Below are 21,116 nucleotides of genomic sequence, written 5' to 3'. Positions count from 1 at the left end.
TGGGTTGCTACAGGAATTTATGTTCCCCAGATTGCAATTTTGAGACCCCAAATAAATGCTTTCAGTTGACAGAGGGACCTAGCTAGATGTTATAACCAAGTTAAAGTAAAAGTCAAACACCACAAATTATATATATATATATATATGGAGAAAAGGAATGCAGATGGAGACATAACTCTTTAGAGTTTTAGAGGGAAGGGAAAGTCAATTAAATCACTAACAGGACAGAGGGCAGAATTTGCATAATCTATCAGTTTTGTGCAATTTAAAAAGTTATAGAAATAGCTGAAAGACAAGGAATTGAGCTAAAATCTGATAAAATCTGGAAAAGGAAGGGCATGGTATAAATGACGCATAGTTTTCCATTGAAACAAAATTTGTTTCTACTCTCTGCCTTTTTTTATTGAAAAAAAAAACTCAAAAGATTATTCATGGTCACAAAATAAGATTGGGCTAATAATATTTGGCCTGACTTATTTACATAAGTGTAGCTATAGTGTTCATTTGCCACTGTAGGGGAAATAAAATAATTTTCTCCTACATTTCTAGGTTCTTAGTTGAGACCACCTTGTAGTAAAAAGATAAATGAGGAAAAACAAACAAGTTTGATAACTGTATCCCTCTTATATACATGGGAGATACCCAGGAATACTGAGTAACCCAGAAATGGCCCTAGCCACCACATTAAATACAATCTCTAGCTAAAGACAAAAGATGGGGTGTGGGAGTGAATTATGGGAGGTTATCTGGCAAAGCACAGTCAGGGTATGGTTGTGGAGATTTACCTCTAAGCCTTCTCTGTTGATAAGAGTTTCTAGAGCTTTAGTCATCCTTCTCTTCCTAGTACGGAGAGGGAGACCTTCCTTACAAACAGAGGCTTCTTATATAAATGTAAATGTACCTCACAAAAGGGCAACTTCCACTGTTTTCAGAGATTTTCCCAGTGTTTGCTGTTTCTAGCCTAAGATAATCGTTAATGCCAAAGAGACATTTGGGGGTTGCATATTCTGTTTCCCTTTACTTCATTATCTTTCTTAAGTTCCGTTGCTGAAATATTTCCCTAAGGAATCTGAGATTGTACTTTTCAAAAAGCTACTTGAGACTAGGAACCCTCGCCAATAACCTGCCACCAGATTTCTCCTGCGATATCTCTTAATTTGCCCAAATTCCTCCCTTCTCAGTGTCTTCAAAATGTCCTAAACCTCCTATTTTAGAAAACTTTGTAAGCCTGGTGCTCAGGTCACTTTTTCTGGAAGTACTTTGTAAGCATTAGCTCCATAAATTCAACTTTAATTTCTTAAAGTGTCTGGTCATGTATGATTAAATGAGTACCATTTTCAAATATGTTATGCCAGGTAACACCTTGGTTGCAGAACCATTGTGTCCAATTATGTTTTAATAAAAATGACTTTATGAACATGTACAAATAACTATTACCACAAGAAATATTCAACAAGAGGTCTGGAATTCTCTGGGAATCATGCAGAGAGACTAAAGTATCATTTACAAATGATAACAAATTTTAGTTTACAAAGTGGAGTCCACTAAATTCTAACAAGTTACAGATACCTCTGGAGGGAAGAGAAGGGACTTCCTTACATGTCTAGAAAATAGGACATTAAAACAATATAAAAAATATTCCAAACAAAACTATAATTGTCCCTTATTAGTTCATTCAGTCCTATATAGTTAATTCTTATTTCACTGGATCTAAATATATCCATTTCTCAACTACAGTTCTGGAAATTTTGAAGCAGTCCAATGGTGTGGTCTTACATTTGTTGAAGAGATACCAAGCCTGTACTCAAAAGTACCTTGCATAGTCCTTCTCCCAAGAGTATCTGAGACAGTCTTTCTTTGTTGAAGAGAAAACCTGGAAACTAAATTCAAAAGCTTTCAGGGAAGCATCAGAGTAAAACAAAGAAATCTATCATAAATGATAAGAGAATTAAAATGGCTATAGTTAATATTACTGATAAATTTCAAAAGCAAAATATATGAGTTCATAACAACAAGAATGCAACTTGAAGTCATTCTAACTGACAAAATATCTGTAAACATTTAAGCCTATTTTCAAAAGAAAACTGAATATTCATGTAATTTATAAAAATGAACATAATCTTCGTAGAGAAAAAATTTTGAGATATGACATAATAACACTGAACTATAATATACCCTGAGCATGCCAAACATATAGTCAGAATATACCAAAACTATAATAAGAATATCAAGTGAAAAGATTCATTAAGTCTAGGGTAGGTCCTAAACATCTGTATATAAATAAAACTCCTTAAGTAATTGATATGGATTCCCAATTGACATATACTGGCCTAGAAGACACAAGATCCAAACTACAGAAGATATAACCAAATTAATATTTTTAAAAATACTAAATTGATAACCTGTACTGTTGTTGAGTAACATGCAAAGCAACACCAGGGCTCTGACAGAAAAAACATCATGGACAGAAAGAGCACTGACAAATCTTTGTACTTGGCATATAGCATACAGTTTCTGAAATACTGGTATTAGTAACATCTCACCCATTCACATTAGACCTCAGGTTAAGAATCTCTTCCAACTTGACAACTCTTTCCATGCAGCTGATCAGTAGTAACATATCAGGTAAACTTAATTATTTCTAGTCCCTCTCTTATTACAAGCTTGGAAGAACCTATCTGTGCTTCTCCAGAGGCCCTTTGGGAAACCTCCAAAATAGTTTTAGGCACAAAGATACTCTGAATGTTTAGTTTAGTTTTTTTTTTTTTTACATTGAGGATTTGACTTAGGAGAGGCCAAAAAAAAATTATCAGTAGATTTGCACACATAGGAATAGGATCATAGGTGCCCGAGACATAATATTTAGCTGCTCATTTCAGAGTGATGATAAAACTTACAAACATAGAAGGCGACATGACTGTCAAGAACCTGAGCTCTTGCCCATGTCATCAAAGACTTAAAGTCAGCATAGCATATATGGTTATTCTGATACGCCACAGAACCTTTGCAATCTGGGCAGATTAAACAAAAAGAATAACTGTTCATATTGTAGGTGAAGACAGTAAACAGTAAACTGATTAAATAAGCCCATCAAAATTGAGCAAACTTTGCTAAGGTTTTAACATGCCATAGTTTTTCAGACTTATTTTTTAGACATTCAGTAATCTGAGGCAAAAACAATTTTGTATTTACAAATCTTACACACCTTTCTTTCTTTATCCATTCAGGTTTTGTCTTTACCATTCTTTCTCATTCTAGAACAAGCATTTTACTTTAGGACCTAACTATTTTCTTTTTCCCTTTGTAAATAAAAACATCTCATCCATTACCTTGCACACAAAGTTATACCCCTTTGCTACTATTGCTCTTAGTAGAGTTCATTCTGTATATTAATTGTATCTTTTAACCAAAGTTAATTCTACTTCACAGAGAAAACTGACATAGATAATTGAAATTATTACACATCAGCATTTTAGTAGGCTAGCAAAACTTGTAAGTACACGTAACACAGCTTTCTACAGCCATGTGCATTCTTTATACTCTCACTTCTCCAGGTGGCAAAAGTGAACATGTCCCTTAACAAATCCAGCCTCTCTGTAGCCCATAAAACAAGAAGCAAAAGTATATAAACTTAAATTTTTGCTTAGTAATTAATGGTTCAGTATTGTATCTTAGAAATAAATGATCTAGGTATCTATAAATATCCATTAGTATCATAAAGGTTTTAAGTTACCCAAAGATCTTAGAAATCAATTTTCAAAGTGACATACTACAAAATGTAATTACTATTTAAAGTTGTCGTAACAATGAATCATTTTGGATAAACAGAAATTTACATTTTTCAGGACTGTAAAACATTAAACAGAAGTAATGCCAACTTATTTAATCAGTAAACTTATGTAAGGATAGAAAGAACATACCTAAGTAAAGTAAAAAATCTATGCTTGTATAATATTTAACACTGATAAAGAAAGCTGTTTTTATTAAACCAGAATTATTGTTTGTCTTGTTTGCCAAAGATTTACCTATATTACCTAAATTTGAATTATTAAATGTTCTATAAAATCTAGCACATTAAAAGTATTAGAAGTTCAGTTGCCTTGTTTTCTGAGAATGTTAGAAATACTCCACTTACGTAAGTTTTCATTTTTGCCTATAAACTGCTCAGAACAGAGCCTTTAAGGAAATTTTATAATCTAATTCATTAATACCATCTGGAGATAGAAAAACACCTCCCATACACATAATAAGAGGTACAGGGCTTTCTGAATGAACATACAAGTAGATAGACATACAAAAATAGAGAGCATATGACCTAAATTCTAAAAACCTCAGCTATAGGTTAATAGTAAACACAGAATTATGACATTACTAAAGAGTTGCTCTCTTCTCAGTGAATACAAGTTCTTCACTTATTTGAGCACATACTGACAGAAAAGACCACAGATGTTCTGTTTCTTCTCACCCAACAGAGAATAGATCTCTGAAATCATTAATCTGTTTAACAGAACCGTCAAATGCTCAGACCCTAAAACCAATTCCCAAAATTAGTAGAGAGCAAAAGTAAAATTTGAAAGATGGAGTCTCATCACAGTTCTCCTGTATTCACCTCTTGGAGCCAAGAAAAGATGCCTGTGCTTAAAATAAGATGTACCACTTCTGGTGAAGAAGTTTGCCCAGCTTTGGTTTTTGATCTATTAGGTGTCTCAGTGGAACCTCCAAAATTGTTAACAGAAATTTTCCTGAAAAAGAATAAATCATGACTCTTATATAGATACAAATGAACATATGTTGAAGCATTTATGTTACTCGTGAAATAAGGGAGCCAGGCAGATTTTGTAGCCAGTTCAAAGGAAAAGTCAGTAAAATAGAAATTTCTATAGCGCAAAGGAATGTTGAGATGAATTGCAAATGGAGATGAAACTGTTTTTTTTCCAGGGCTGAGTCACCAGTCAAAACAAATCTTATGTATCAATTACAGTCAGCTCTCACTATTCATGGTAGTTAAGTTCTGTAAAGCCATCACAAATACTAGATTAGTGAATAGTGAAATGCTGCTCTTAAGGAAAATACAGTGTTAGAGTCCTCTGAGCCTCTGATGACAAAATTTTATCACCTGATCAGTATGTAGCTTTTTTTAAAGTGTGTTTCTACTTAGAAACACCTTATTTTATGTATTGGTTTGTGAACATTGAAGTTACAGCCAACAGCACTATAACTTACTCCTAAACGATGCTTATCTGACACATATCTTAGCGTGTCACAGCCTTCTTACACTTGGGAACACTAGAGAGCCCTAAATTAGGGGTCATTATAATAAGCAAAATCACAAAGCAACAGCACAAAAATGCAATAAACGTGGCTATAAACAGACCATGAAAAGGACACTTGTTTATAGTCTGAGAACTGAAACAAGAAAGCAGAACATTACCTTGCTTGACCTCAGCTAGGAACACACATGTTGGATGACTCAAATTTTTAATCACTCTGTGCATGTTGTGAATGACCATGGAAACATGAGTACTGATGTGGGGGTTACAAATAAATTTTAGTGACTAGGCAATTTTACAAATACAGAATCTGCAATAGTGATTATTTGTACCTGCAACTTACAATTGCAAAATAACTCAAAGGCAATGAACAGGGATAAGGTCTGGTGTGCTATTGACAGTGCATAATTTTCTATTGAAGCACAATTTTTGTTTTTTACTTTATAACTGTTTGTTCCCAGTCCCCAGTACTAGTTGTCTTGTGGCTAGGAAATGTTTACCTAGACTGCTAAGGCCCCTTGAGAGACAAGAGAGATGTATTCCTTAGATTCCCCATGGTAAGTCTGAAACAATTTTTCCTGGAGAGAGAATGTTATAGTGGCTTAGGAAAGTTCCTATGTATTGTAAATAGGATTCTGGAAATCCCAGTGCACAGACCACACACCTGAGACCAGTTATGTCAAAATCTCTGATTGTGATTTTTGGACATCGACCACTGTTTTTCTCTAGAAAAACTTGTTCTAAATTTCTAATGACTGATTTCCAAATGTATTTTTGGAACACAAACCAGTTTGTTTTGTGGCAAATTCTGAAGTATTTGGTTACAGTGACTGCTTGGAAAAAAGAATAATACTGTATAGCAACTATATTATTTGAAAAGATAATACATTTAAAGGAGCCACTATCACATCAAAGGTGGTTTTTTTTTTTGAGGTGTTGCAGCTGTGGCAGATATACCGTGGTACTAATCTAATAAATACTTCAGATGTCTCACATTTTCATCTTATTTGCTTAAGTCATTTTATATAATTTTCATGGAAAGAATTGCTTTTCCAGTATATCCAAATCCCTATTATTTCTCCTCCATAATATTTCCCAAAAGATCTAAGATACTTCTAAGTTACTGTGAACCTCCCCTCCCCCAAATATTAGGTACTTGGGAATTTCAAAATACAGACTTATAAAGTGAAATTTCTGAAAAGTTCTTTTTTCTTTCTTTCGCCTTCTTCCTTTATATTTTAAAGTTTATGCTTTGCTTCCATCTAGGCTTAATATGGATACATAGCCTGGTGAGGAATCTTAAAACCTTCCAAGTACCAACATACCTCACTTGTGCCTTCCAAGGCCTTGCTACTCTGATCCCATGTCTTTGTTAGCAGTGACTGCCCATTGTGTCAGTTTGTGCCAAATTATGTGGTGGTTCCTGCTTTGTACACAATGGACAGTAGGAAAAATCATTACACTGTTCACTACTGAACTACTATCAGGTTTGATATTAGGTTATTAAAAGAGAAAGCCCTTTCATAGGCCTTGAACCAAGGTTACTAAAGGTAACATTTCACAAGCAATAAAAGCACTGATGAATGTTTCTTTGTATTTTTGCATCACTGAACCATAAATAAAATGGTTCTGTAAATAAAAATGAATGGAACTAATTTTCTTTTTCTGTCTCATACATGGAATTTGTAAGTTAATTGTTGTGGTCTGGTTTTGTTCAGAGGCTTTTTTTTTTTTCATTTTTCAAGGCATTTGAAAAGATTAAACCAAACTTTCATATTGTAGTAAGTAGAGTATTCCAACCACAGTCTGGAAATCAACAAAGTAAATGGGCATGTTTCTGAAAAAGAAATTGAGCATAGGATATTACAGATCACATTTTAAGTGTGCTGGAGCATTTGCCAGAGGTACTTCTCTGATAGTAGGGCTTAAAGTTGAAAATATCTTCGTGAAAGCATTCCAGTGTGTGAATTAGCAAAAGGAGTTAGCTTCTCATCATAGGTGCTGGTAGTTGGATTTGTGGTTAATCCATGCCATATGGCTGCTCTCCTCTGGGAAGTGACAGCAGCCCTGGGAGCTTTACCGCATCCCTTGGGCAGCTGCTTTGGACTCAGTTGCTTTGATGTTCTTCTGTTGCACAGCTGGGAAGAGCAAGGGCTGGTTTTCAGTGTCCTTACAGAACAGCATAAGGGTCCTTTGTCCTAGACTACACCTTGCTTTTATATCATTTTATATGCTGTGGTTCAGAGAGTGCAAGTGTTTTCACTTCCATGATCTCACTCAGAAACTCACGTCTGAGGTATTTCTTTAAAAGAAACACCTATTTTAGGGGGGTTGAAAAAGATTCTATTTTAGGGTTAAAAATATTCTTGCAGAAACTTAACATTTTATAAATAAGATTCCATTCTTAAATTTCTACATTCTATCTCTTGCAAGTTATATTTTCTAAGAACAGGTTTCAAATGATAAATAGAAAAAAATGAGTCTAGTTCATTTAATTTACCCCTTAACTATGAATATTTAATGACCTTTCAATTGTTATTCTTATTGTGTCTTCTTAGCTAAAGGTCACTGCTTGCCCCAGTTATCTTTATATTGCCACAGTATATAAAGATCATCTGGGAAACCTTGTGGTGTGAAGTGTAGTGGGACCAGTGAGTTTGTTCATGGCACTTAAAGGTGCAAACACTTTGGATAGGGATGCTTGGAAATGTGGCCAGATTAAGAGTTCCAAAAGAGATCACATTTTCATTATAACATCAGTCCTACAGAGAAGAGGAGTTTTCTTAATGATGGATAGAAAATCCAAAAGGTGATCTGTGTAGATTATGATCTGATTTCAGTCTCTTGTGAATTGTCATTAGACTTCCACATATCCTTCTTTGCTTTTACTTAGAGAAGCACAATTGCTTGTGCACCCTCGGGAACAGTTTTCCACAGAAAAATGTGAGGGAAAGGATCCCAACAATCACTAGTGGCTGTGGTAGAGTAGTAATATAGTGATGGATAATTTTAGCAAATGTGTGTTTTGTTTGTTTTCACAAACAAATGTGTTTGCTTTGCCCATCCACATTCCTGTCCCTAATAATGATACTTGTATTTATCGTTCTTATCACCATCAACAGCAGCTGTAATCTGACTCACAATTCCCAAGAGCCAGGTCACTGCTTAGTTACCAGGAGAAAACCCAAACCAGTTCTTCTATTTGTACAAAACCTCTGTCTTCTCACATTGTGGTGACCCTGACAGCATTTTGAGACTCCATGAACAGAACAGATAACAGAGCTATGCCTGCATTCTGATCCAGTTTAAAAATAATAAATTTCTTTGTGGTGGTTGAAAGACAAACTGTGTAAATGAGAGAGTGATTATCAGGTTTTGTGTATAATACTAGTTCCTAAATATTTCCAAGTGCTTTCTCATTTCTTTTTCAGTTCCTCTCATGAACTCTCTACTGGGTGGGAGAGAGCGTGCTGGGAGGCGGAGTGAGGAGGGAACATAGATTCTCTCACCCAAATTTTGGCAGGAAAAAATCATGAAGGCCTTGGGTAACTTACCAGCAGTCATAACCAGACATAGAATCTACCCTAGAAACCATTTCCTTTCTCCACAACTTGTGGGGTAGTGTGTTTGGGAAGGACACATATGAGGGACATGTATTTACTTCTCAGCGATTCTTAAAATTGTAACTTTTCTTTTGGTGAGTGTGTTGAAAAGACTGAATTATACAGACTGAAAGGACAGGAAAATGAATAAAAACAGCAATTACAGGATATTTTCAAAGAAATGCAGTTTTATTTGGGTTGGTTAGGTGCATAGCTTTAAAGTCAGCCTGGGTTAAAGTCCTGGCTTTGCCACTTAATTAGCCAATGTGCCTTTAAGCTGTTTGTTTATCTTCTCTATGCTTTATTTTTCCTCATAATCAAATATAAAATTGGGGTATATATAATGCCTACCTCATAAGCCAAGCAGCCTTTGAACTCTATTTTAAAACTCAATAAAAATACATTTAATACTTAGCACAAGACCTAAAACATGGAATACCAAGGAGAGTCCTGCCTCAGGGCCATTGTACTTCTGTTTTCTTTGCCTGCAGTGTCCTCTCCCAGACATCCCCACTACTAACTCAGACCACCTTCAGGTCTTCACTCAGATGTGACCTTCTCAAGAAGGGAGGATTTCCTGTCTACCCTCTTTAAAATGTTTTCTCCTTAGTATTCGTTAGCATATAATAAGTACTTTTGATCTGAGGTATTACTATACTATGTACTAATATACTATGCATTTACTTATTAATTTCTCTTCCCCAAGTTGGAAAAGTCTGGGAATTTTTTTTGTCTAGTTTACTGCTTTACCTCTGTTTTCTTACAAGTCCTGACACAAGGTAGGCAGTCAATGTTTATTAAATGATAGCAAGTGCTCAGTAAATATTATTTTTATATCTGCTCTGTTGAGTTGATTTTTTAAATAATTATCAGCATCACTTGCTGATTAATGTAGGAAGTTGAGTTTTTGTTAAAGTTATCGTGTTCACTTCACAGTATTAATTTGCTTATGAAAACCCTTTATATAATAACTAGAACAAAAGCTTCACAAATTAAAATGTAATTAAGATTTTCTGATGTGATGGAAATTTTACATACACTGATACTTTACTTCATGTGGAAGATGTGTTGTTAGGAAGTTGCAAGTCAAATCTGGGGGAGAAATAGTAGCTTAACATTTATCAAGTGCACATAAGCCACAAGAGACAGTATAGTTGAGGCACAGGCTCCATAGTCAGGCTGTGTTCAGCCCTGAAATTCTGCCTGCTTCCTAGCTGAATGACCTTGTGCTAGTTTCCTAACCACTCTGTGCCTCAATTTCCTTAGTTACAAAAAGGAAATAATATTCATATAGGAGTTTTAGAAAAGTACCTTTCTCATAGAGTTCAGTGATGGTTAACTGCCAAGTGTTTTCTAAGCACCCAATTGGTTTGTTTAATCCTCATGACAATGTGTGAAGTATCTACTATTCTTAGGCCTTTCAGCAAACTTTTTGAAATTCAAATAACTACTTGTTAATGAAGTTCAGGTCCTTTTAAAGTAAGATAAAGCTTTGTGATTTTTGTTTTGTTTTAATGGGTAGGAGACTACTTTCCTACCATTAAAGGCACTTTTTTTTTTCTGTGAAAGTAAGGTTATGTTAAGCAAGTGAATTGAATCAATATTTTCTCTCCTGGATTCTGGTGTTTCATTTGTATTTTTAAACCATTTGTTTCATTTGCTTTCCTCCTTATCCATTTTCTTATAGCAAATGGACTTTCTTTGAAGAGTTCTAGCAGTGAGATTATTATTTTCCCTTTTTGGACACTGAAATAAGCAATGATAGCAATATACTTTGATGACTTGAGTTGCATTGGCTTTACTCTGTGGCAAAATTGAATTCTAACTAAGGAGCTCTATTGAAATGTTTACCTTGTGGCAGCAAATACTGTAGTCACCAAGAGGCACTAGAACTTACAACAACTCAGAAGATCAAGAATCTTACTCATTAGACTGTAATATTCAGTTTGGACATGGACATTTCATACATGAATGACTGCATGATTCAGCCATAAATTAAATGTTTCAAGGTGAGTTAATTTGAAGAAAGTCCTGGGAGAGGAGGATAAATTACAGGGATGGAAAATGGACCTTATGAAGAAGAAAGTTACAGAGGTTGCTTGGACTAGGTGACAAATATGTTTTCAGTGAAGAGGATGTTGAGTTAGTTGTTCTCAATGTCTTAGAAGAACTGGATTTAAAGCAGAAGACAGAGACATACATAAATCCAGCTTTCAAAATTATGAAACACTGAGAAGGGCTTTGGAGAAAAGACAAACTCTCAGAATAGACAGTTTATACCAGTGGTTCTCAAACTTCTATGCATAAAAATCTCCAGTGATGAATACTGAAAGTGCAGATTCCCAGGCATCCACCAGAGATTCTAATCCAATAAGCCTTTGGTCAGGCCTAAGAGTTTGTACTGTTAATGAGTACACCTGTGAAACCAATGTTGAAAAAGTCTTCAAGTTTAATCAGTAGCCTGTCAAAGTTCAAGGTGCTAAACCAAGTAATTTTGAATCGTCTGCTCCACCTCTGTGATTTATATAAATAAGTATGTACATGTTTTTCTGTGTTGTTTCAAGTGAGCTCCAAACTGTTATAAAGTCACCAGCTTTTAGAAAACAATAAGACTGGTTATATTATTCATACTCCTCATTGCAGTTATTAAAGAAGTTATATACATAACCGTGTAGAGAGGAATGGCAAATTTTATATAATACATACCATCAGTAATTGGGGAATACTGAACAAGGAGAAATCAAATCATGATTACATCTTTGAGATATGGTAAATAATCTTCAGGCAATATTTTGGACCCTCTTGTCACACAGGATTATAAGGCAATGCATTACTATATTTCAGATGTGACATTTACTCCTGATGGTAGATCAACATTAAATTCATGAAAGTTTCTGATTGCTGTGTTGTTCAGGTATCCTCTTTAATTCTGTTCCTGTGGGGTTTTGTTCTTGTTTTCTAGGATGGAGCTATGATGTTGAAGAGAGAAAGGTTCCAAAACCCAAGTACAAATCTTATGGCTTAAACTTTTCTTGGAACAAAAGAACAAGAGTATCCACCAAATAGGTTGGCACTGACTAGATCTCTGCGTGATTGTGAATAAGTCAGCTGTGCAGTATTTATAGGCCATGTATAATACAGCTCTTAGTCTCTTAATAAATTTGACCTTTAAACTACAGATACATTTTGTGGTGTCTATTTTAAATGTTTTTTGATGTCTCAAATTGAACATATTACAATATCCTGTATAAAGGGGAGATTTGAAGTGATCATACCTCTAGGAGATTTTGGTACTTAAAATCTGTTAAAAGGAATGCTTGAAATCAGCTGCAACATTGAAGTTTTACGCTTGCTTTTTATAGCCATTCTCAAGTTAGTAGTGTTTATAAACTACCAGACATTATTGTTAAAATGCTGTTTTGGAAATTCTTTTATCATACTTAGAAAAAATCCATGATTACATTGTAATCTGATAAACCCAAATCTCAAATTTACTGAAGTTCTCTTCTTTAATTAGAAGTTTGTATTCTCTAAGTTTCTTTGAGCCTGAATGAATTGTGTTCCCTACTAAACTCTGTCTGCAAATCCACACTCATGATTGTGAGAGTTTCAGGTGAAGATTTTATATTCTTAGGAATTGAAAGACTCACAGAAAATGAAAATCAGTTCATGTTTGGAGATTTTTAGTGTTTGCTGTTATTTTTAGAAAATAAAAGTAGATACATGCTTTTGTTATGTGTTAATCACTGGAGTCATCCAGTATGAGTTACCATGCACCTAATCTTATCAGGCTCTTCAGTAAACACTTTGTATACTAATCTTCATAGTAATTCTATTAGCTAGGCACTATTAATTTCCCCATTTTGCAAAGATATAAATCAAGGCTTGAAAGGAATAAATAACCTGCTCAGAATCTCACAAGTCCTAAGTGCCACAGCAGGGACTTGAATCCATGTCTGTCTGTCTCCACACTCTTTAGTTATAAAGAAATAGAATTAGTTACAGATGATTTCTTTAGATTTCTAATATATTCTTTGATGTTTCAAAAATACATTGTCTCACAATAACATTATTTCATAAAAACACTAATAAGCACATTAACCTAGGCCAACAAATAAAACAAATCAGTTATTTTTAAATGGATTTAAAAAATTTTAAGACTCAAGATTTTTTTAAAGAAAACAATTGCTTCATCTTAAATAATGTTAAAATAATGTCCCATAAATTCTCAAAAACTGGGGAATAGTTGTACAGTTACTACAGTGGGTTTCTTTTGAAAATAAATATCAAACACACAAGGGCAGTGAAGACTGAATCACAACACTGAAAAAAAATTGATTCTGAAATGTGATTTAATTGATGACCCATAAATCCAGAAATGAGTACATCTGTGCTTTGAGCCTTGGTTGGGAGCAGATCCAAGCTGAGGAAACCCCTGGAATGGCAACTCTGAGAACCTGATGAGCACTTCAGTGTCTCCAGTTGTCAGTTTAACAAGAATAAGTCCAGGAGATTCAATTATTGTAGGAAGCACATGATGCCGATTTTGTGAACACAGCCTGCCAACAATGGTACATGATAATAATAATAATATATTATAACTTTATAGGTTTTCTCCTTATCTAAAGGTCACTGATTGTATTTTTAAAGTTTTTCTTAACACTAGAATATTCCCTTTAAAAAAATAAAGGTTGAAAACAAACATTCCTATACCTTCACTTAAATTTACTGTTTAATATTTTGTCACATATATTTTTCCTCCCTGTCCTCCCCCGAACCTTCATTTAAAAGTAAGGTGCAAACATCATGATATGATCTCTAAATACTTTGAGATGTGTCTCTTCAGAAAAATAACATTATTCTTCTATATACCTCAGTTACATTGCCACAGTAAAATAAATCATTTTGACGGTTGATAGTTTAAATCTGATGTGTAGTCCACATTCAGGTTTTGCCAAGTTGCTCCAACATTGTTCTTTATACTGATATTTTAAAACCCAGGATTTAATCAATAATCATGCATTAAATTTAATTTCCCTTAATCTTGAAAAGTTTCCCTTCTTTTTTGTTTCTTCCATGACATGGGTTATTTTTGAGGAATCCAGACTAATCATTTCAGAGAATATTCTACAGTTGGGATTTCTCTCAATAATTAATTATTAATCACCAGTAATTCATGACTTTATGTTCTTCTCAAACACTTTTGGAGGCATGTAAAATCACTGTCCAGTTACTGGTGATACTGTTTAATCACTTGGTTAAGCTGGTACAGGCCACATTATTCCATCACAAATATTTTTTTGTCTTTTGTGGTTACATAATCATCTATGGGTTGATACCTTAAGATTGCATAGATCCTGTTTCCTAACTACATTTTATTAACCTTGAATTAAGTATTACATTGTAGATATCAAATTGTGATTTTCTACTGTCAATTCTCCATTTACTATTTGGTTCCACCAGTTTGTTGTTAATAACTGGATTTGTGGATTCTTTTTTATTCAGTATTCGTTATTGTCCTTATACTCAAATGTCCCAGATTTGGCCATTGGAAGCCCCTGTAAGCTGGCTTCTACTTTGGCACATCTTCATCCATTTTTTAGCACTTCCTTGATTTCTGGAACAATATATTTTAGTTTTACCTTTTACAGTCCCTCCTTGGAATCAGTCATTCCTAAGGATCTCTGTTTCTTTTTAGTGGGAAATATTTAGATACCAAGACTAAGGTGCTACATAGACCCATGTAGTAGATAGTTCATACACACACATTTTACAATCAGGATAACCTCCAATTAAAGTCCAGTAGTAGTTCTGCACCTCCTCCCACATTTCATATTTTATCACTCTTCTTTCACAGTGATAATCCTGGGTCCTGGGTCCTACAATATACACAAAATGGTTTCAAAAATCACTAATACCACCAATAACAAACTGCAGGGTAAAGTTCAAGGTTTCTTCACAATTCTTTCAATCTTGAGAAAAAAATTTAGAGAAGGTAGAGTGCTGTCCCCCATTTTACTTGAATTCTTTATGTTATTAATTTTCACTACAGATTTTTTGTGTTGATCTATAGGGTTTTCTTTCTTGTTGATTTACTCCCATTTTTTAAATAAATATGTAAAATTTTAAACTGATTCAAAAGTCAAAAGTGTACTTAAAAGTTATATGTAAGAGGTCCCATTTTCACCTACCCATTATAGTTTAACCAATTCCATTTGGTTACCCTGATTTACCCTTCCTATGTTTCATTTTGCAAACATAGGCAAATATATATATTCATGTTTTTCCTTCCTTACATAATAGGAAGCATACTGTATGTAATCTTTTGTACCTCACTGTTTTTTTCCTTATACCTTAAAAAGTGCTCCATATCAGTTCTACACTTAAAATTGGTACATCTTAGTGTATGTAAATTATGCTCCAGTAAAAACTGACTTAAAAATAACTTCAATGTGGTGTCAGAGCAACACTTTATGATGTATATAATCTGTGAGCATGCAGTATGGTTTAAAAGGATAAATAGAAAAACAACTAAGGTTTTGATAGTTGTTTGAGAAGATCATAGTGTTAGAATTCACATACAGAATAGTCTAAAAATCAGATTTTCCATTCCTACAGTCATTTGCACCATGACTAGCATGGTCCATGTGAAACAAGGCAAAGTGAAGAAATATTACTCAAAATTGACATCTGCAAACACCAAAAAAAAAAAAAAAAGAGATACTTCTTTAGTTTCCCATTATTGTGTAAAACAACTCAACGTATCTTACTGGACTGAAGCATTCATTTTCTGGTGTGATTAGGTTTTCTGTTTATAAATCTATGCATGGGAAGAATTCATTTCCAGTTACATTAAATGTAAGATGCCAATGAGCTACCCAGTTGAAAATGCATGGCAGACCATTGGAAATGCGGGGTCTGGAGCTTAGCAGGCCAGGAGCATTAGCTCTACAATAATAAAGCTATGCAATGAACAGAGTAACAAGTACAAGTTTATTAGGGGGAGAGAGGAGAGGTCAAGAACTATCCTATAGGGAAAGTATTTTTTGCTATGAGGTGGAAAATAAGGAATAGAGGAGGCCAATAAAAGATTTTTTAAATGAAAAGGGTTTTCATTGATCTCAGAGGCTATCACCTATTTATAGTTTGCTATGTGCTTAGGAACAAGATTACTAGAATATGACAATTGGAATTTGAGTAAAATAGGGTACAATTTCATAAAAGTCATTCTGCTAGTAAATATAAGGCTGTTTAGTCTTTGGATTAGTTTCTTGTGGGTGCAATGACAACTTCCCACAAATTTGGTGACTTAAAAAGTTTCTTTGGTCACCTTGGTGCATTTATTCTATAGTTTTGGAGGTCAGGTTCTAAAATCAGTTTTACTGGGCCAAAATCAAGGTGTTGGCAGGGCACTTGTTGCAGAGCATCAAGGGGAGAATCTATTTCCTTGTCTTCTCCAGATTCTAGAGCTGCATTCTTTGCCTTCCTTGGCTTGTAACCCCTTCCTGTGTTTTCAAAGCCAGTAACATCTTGCTTTAGTCATCCCACTACCTTCTCATCAGATCAAATTTCCCTCTGCCTCTCTTACAAGGACACTTGGGACTACTTTTAGAGCTCACCCACGTAATCCCAAACATGGCAAATGGAATCATAAAAAGTGTCCCAGAACCATGTCTTTAATAAACTGTCATCTGTCAAGTTTGTTCAGAGACAATTGGTTTCAAATTTATGAAACAGGGAGTAACATACAAGTTCACAAAACCAATCTTGTATCGCAATGAGACCTCTTACTCAATTTTTGGATAGTTCCCTTGAACAGTCATGCCCATTTTGACCTCACTCTGATGAAGTTAGCCGTGGTTGAGAAAAGAAAGGTTTAAAGTAAATAAGTAATCAATTTGATAAGTAAATAAATAAAATGATCAGATTTAGTATCCCCTTTGGAGAAGAACCAAAAGCAGACAACCCTTAGACTGAGCTCTTACTTGACCTCTCTGCACTTTAGTGTCCTTATCAAATGATATTGAATAAATAAGCACTCAGTAAATACTTAGAAAATGTTGGGCGCTCTCCTTCATGAGAATTCACATCATTCATTAAATATTATTTATGGCCATTCATTAGGTTAAATATATGTGTTCCTGTTCTAGTTAAGTAATTTTTTAACCTTAATCATAATGTGAAAGATAAAGCAGGGTGCCTACAGATATGAGTAGGACTTAGGTAAAATGAGATTACAGTTTTAACTTTTAAACTTATGTTTATAATTGAGAATAAACAAGACTTAGCTGATCTTTGTATATACTTAATGGTTTTATGGATAAGCAGTTGGAACAATAGATACATAAAAGGTGATAAGGCATAATTTTATTGTTAATATCCAACTCAGATATACTCTTAAATGAAATCTCTATATCTAGAGAAAATGGTGAACAATAATGTTACAATGTAATGTCTGCTATTTTTCAGTATCAATACATAATTATTGGCTCCTGAAAGTTTTAGGAGTTTGAGTTTGAAAATTTTATGATTCTTAAAATGATAAAGTACGTGTACATGAGGGAAATTGTTTATCTTATAATTTTAAACAGTCACCTCATCTGGATGAACATCATTTTTTGGTTTTCTTTACAGTTACAAAATTCATGAATGGTTGCATTGTACTGTCTCTGATTAATTGATACCAGGGGTTTGTATTATACATTCTGGTCTTTGTCAATTTAGGCTGCTATGATGGACTACCACAGATTAGATGGCTTATAAACAATAAACAATTGTTTCTCACAATTTTGGAGGGTGCCAGGATAGTTGGCTTCTGACGGGGGTGGGCATTTCCTAGTTCACACACCTCCATCTTTGCTGGGTCCTCATATAGCAGAAAGGATAAGACAGTTCTCTGAGATCTTTTATAAAGGTTTAATCCCATTCATGACAACTCATAACCTAATCACCCGAAGGCTCCACTTCCAATACCTTCACTTAAGGTTTAGGATTTCAACACATGAATCTGGGGAAACACATTCAACCCATAACATTCTACCACTGGACCCCCCAAAATTGATGTCCTTCTTGTATGCAAAATATATTAAATCCACCCTAATACCTCTGAAAGTCTTAACTTGTTTCAGCACCAACTCTAAAATTTAAATTCCAAAGTCTCATCTAATATCTAAATCAGATATGGGTGAGACTCAAGATATGATTCATCCTGAGATAAATGCAGCTGTGAATCTGTGAAACCAAATTATATGCTTCCAAAATCCAGCTGTGCTGTGAACATGTGAAACCAAATTATAAGCTTCCAAAATATAGTTGTGGGACAGGCATAGGACAGATATTTCATTTCAAGAGGGAGAAATAGGAAAGATGAAAAGGCATATAGGTCCTAAGTAAGTCCAAAATCTAACAAGGCAAACAACCTTAAACCTTAAACCTTAAGGCTCAAGAATAATCTTTGGTTTGCTGTTCCACCCTCTTGGCCCATTGGGTTGGAGGTTCTACATTCCAGACCCACTGGGGTGGCTGTTTTCCCCTTGCAGAGGGGTATTGCTATGCCTGTGCCCATGCTGCAGTTCTCCATGAGGTGGAGGTCAGGACCCCAGAGCTTTACCAGGTGGCCCCACCCAGACAACTCCACTGGACCCTTTGAAATCAAGGTGGCAGCATCCTACTGCCTGGGTACTGGGCCTGTGTTAGGAATGGATTCTTAAATAGATTATTTAAATACTGCTCCATTAAAAATAAAATAGGACAGCCATGAAGGTTTGAGAGAAAACCAAGAGCCAGGGCAGGGCTGAATGATGATGTTCATTTCCTACACAAGTCTACTCCAAAACTGGGAGAAATGACTGCTTTATCTAATACACACAAACCAAAACAGACAGTCAAGGAAAATGAAGAAACAAGAATCTGATACACACACAAGAGCAAAACAAAACAGAAAAATCTCCTTAATGAAGTGGAGATAAGTGATTTACCAGATAGAGTTCAAAATAATGGTCATAAATACGTTCACTGAACTTGGAAGAGGGATGGATGAACACAGTAAGACCTTCAACAAAGAGGAATAAGAAAGCACCAAATACGTCATAAAGTTGAAAATAAATGAACTGAAAAATATACCAGAGAGGTTCAACCACAGACTAGATGAATCAGCAGAAAGGATCAGTGACCTCAAAGACAAGGCAGTGAAACTCATCCAAGCAGCACAGCCAAAAGAAAAAGAATGAAAAAAAAAAAAAGATAGCTTAAGGGACTTAAAGTATAACATCAAACAGACCAACATTTGCATTATAGGGGTCCCAGAAGGAGAAGAGAGAAAAGTTATTTGAAGAGTGGCTGAAATTTTCCCTAACCTGGGGAAGGAGACAGACATCCAGATCCAGGAAGCACAGAGAGTTACAACAAAATGAGCCCGAAGAGAACCACACCAAGGCACATTATACTTAAAATCTCAAAAGTTAAAGACAAAGAGAGAATCTTAAAAACAACAGGAGAAAAACAACTTGTTATGTACAAGGATACCCCTATAAAACAATCAGCATATTTTTAAGCAGAAACCTTGCAGGCCAAAAGGAAGTGGTGTGATATATTCATAATGCTGAAAGTAAGAAAAACTTCCAACCAGGAATACTGTACCTAGCAAAGTTGTCATTCAGAATTGAATGAGAGAGAAAGAGTTTTCCAGATGAAATCTAAGTGTTCACCATTAAACCAGCTTTACAAGAAATGTTAAAGGGACTTACTCAAGCTGAAACAAAGGGCACTAATTAGTAACAGGAAAACACGAAAGTATAAATCTCACTGGTAAAAGATGTAGTAAAGGTGGTGGATTAATCATAGCGAGTATTAAGGTTTAAAGACAAAAGTAAAAATAGCTATAACTACAATAATTAGTTAAGGAACAGACAAGACAAATATAAAATGTGACATTCAAAAAATGAGGGAGGGAAAATAAAAATTAGATCTTTATAATGTGTTCGAGCTTAAGTTGTTATCGACCTAAAACAGGCTGTAATAAGTTGTTATTATATAAAAGCCTTATGGTAACTGTAAAGCAAAAAGCTACAGTAGATGCACAAAAGATAGAGAAAGGAATATAAGCATATCACTAAAGTCACCAAAGTACAAAAGAAGAGAACAAGAAACAGAAGTACAAAACAGCCAGAAAACAAAATAAAATGATAGTAAGTACATACTTGTCAAGAATTACTTTAAATGTAAATGGACTAAATTCACCAGTAAAAAGACATACAGCAGCTGAATGGATAAAAAAATAAAATACAATCCATCCATATGCTGCCTACAAGACAACTCATTTCAGATATAAAAACACAGACTGAAAGTGAAGAGATAGAAAGGTATTCTGTGCAACTGGGACCAAAAGAAAGCTGGAGAAGCTATACTAACATCATATAAAATAAATTTTTAAACAAACACCAAAATAAGAGACAACATTACACAATGATAAAGGGGCCAATCAAAAAGAGGACAGAACATTTATAAATATTTATGGACTCAACATAGGAGCACCTAAATTTATAAAGCAAATATTAGCAGACACAAAGGGAGAAATAGAAAGCAATACAATAATGGTTGGCCATTTAATACTCCACTGACATCAATGGATAGATCATCCAGACTGAAAATCAGAAAAGAAACATCAGCATTACACAACATGTTAGACCACGTGGATTTAGCAGAAATATACAGAGCATTCCATCCAAAGCAACAGAAAACACATTATTCTCAGGTGCAAATGAAACATTCTCCAGGATAGATCATATGTTAGCCACAAAAACAAGCCTTAATAAATTTTAAAAGATTGAAATCATATCAAGCATCTTTTCTGACCATGACGGTATGAAAAAAATCAATTACAAAAAGAAAACCTGAAAATTTCACAAATATGTGGAGATTAAACAACATGCTACTGAACAATCAGTTGGTCAAAGAATAAATCAAAAGATAAATAAAGAAATACCCTGAGGTAAATAAAAACAGAATCAAAATATACCAAAAGCAGTTCTAAGAGGGAAATTCATAGCAATAATTCCCCATATCTAGAAATAAGAAATATCTCAAGAAAAAACCTAACTTTATAACTCAAGGAACTAGAAAGAGAACACAAGCCTAAAATTAGTAAAAGGAAAGGAAATACAGATCAGAGTTGGAATGAATGAAAGAGAGACAAAAAAGAATAGAAAAGATCAATGAAACTAAGAGCTGGTTCTTTGAAAAGATA

General features: G+C 34.5%; 1 protein-coding gene and 1 long non-coding RNA gene across 3 annotated transcripts in view; one reads left to right on the top strand and one right to left on the bottom strand.

The window, feature by feature from the left end:
- The window catches only part of NDUFS4 (NADH:ubiquinone oxidoreductase subunit S4), a 108,673-nt gene extending 96,623 nt beyond the window's left edge, over nucleotides 1–12,050 (top strand). Inside the window, exon 5 of one of the 2 annotated variants that reach the window (XM_037022089.2) lies at nucleotides 11,835–12,050. In XM_037022089.2, coding sequence (XP_036877984.1) covers nucleotides 11,835–11,938 — 104 coding nt within the window. In that variant the 3' untranslated portion in view covers nucleotides 11,939–12,050. The other variant, XM_037022090.2, reaches the window with a different exon arrangement.
- LOC140849426 (uncharacterized) overlaps nucleotides 11,864–21,116 on the bottom strand; it is a 50,180-nt gene continuing 40,927 nt past the window's right edge. The window contains exon 2 of the long non-coding RNA XR_012131186.1: nucleotides 11,864–14,751. This is a non-coding gene — a long non-coding RNA (uncharacterized lncRNA). The remainder of the gene's footprint in view (nucleotides 14,752–21,116) is intronic.

The sequence above is a fragment of the Manis javanica genome, chromosome 1 (genome assembly GCF_040802235.1).
Source record: "Manis javanica isolate MJ-LG chromosome 1, MJ_LKY, whole genome shotgun sequence".
Classification (NCBI taxonomy): Eukaryota; Metazoa; Chordata; class Mammalia; order Pholidota; family Manidae; genus Manis; species Manis javanica.
This window is presented reverse-complemented; position numbering and strand designations above follow the sequence as displayed.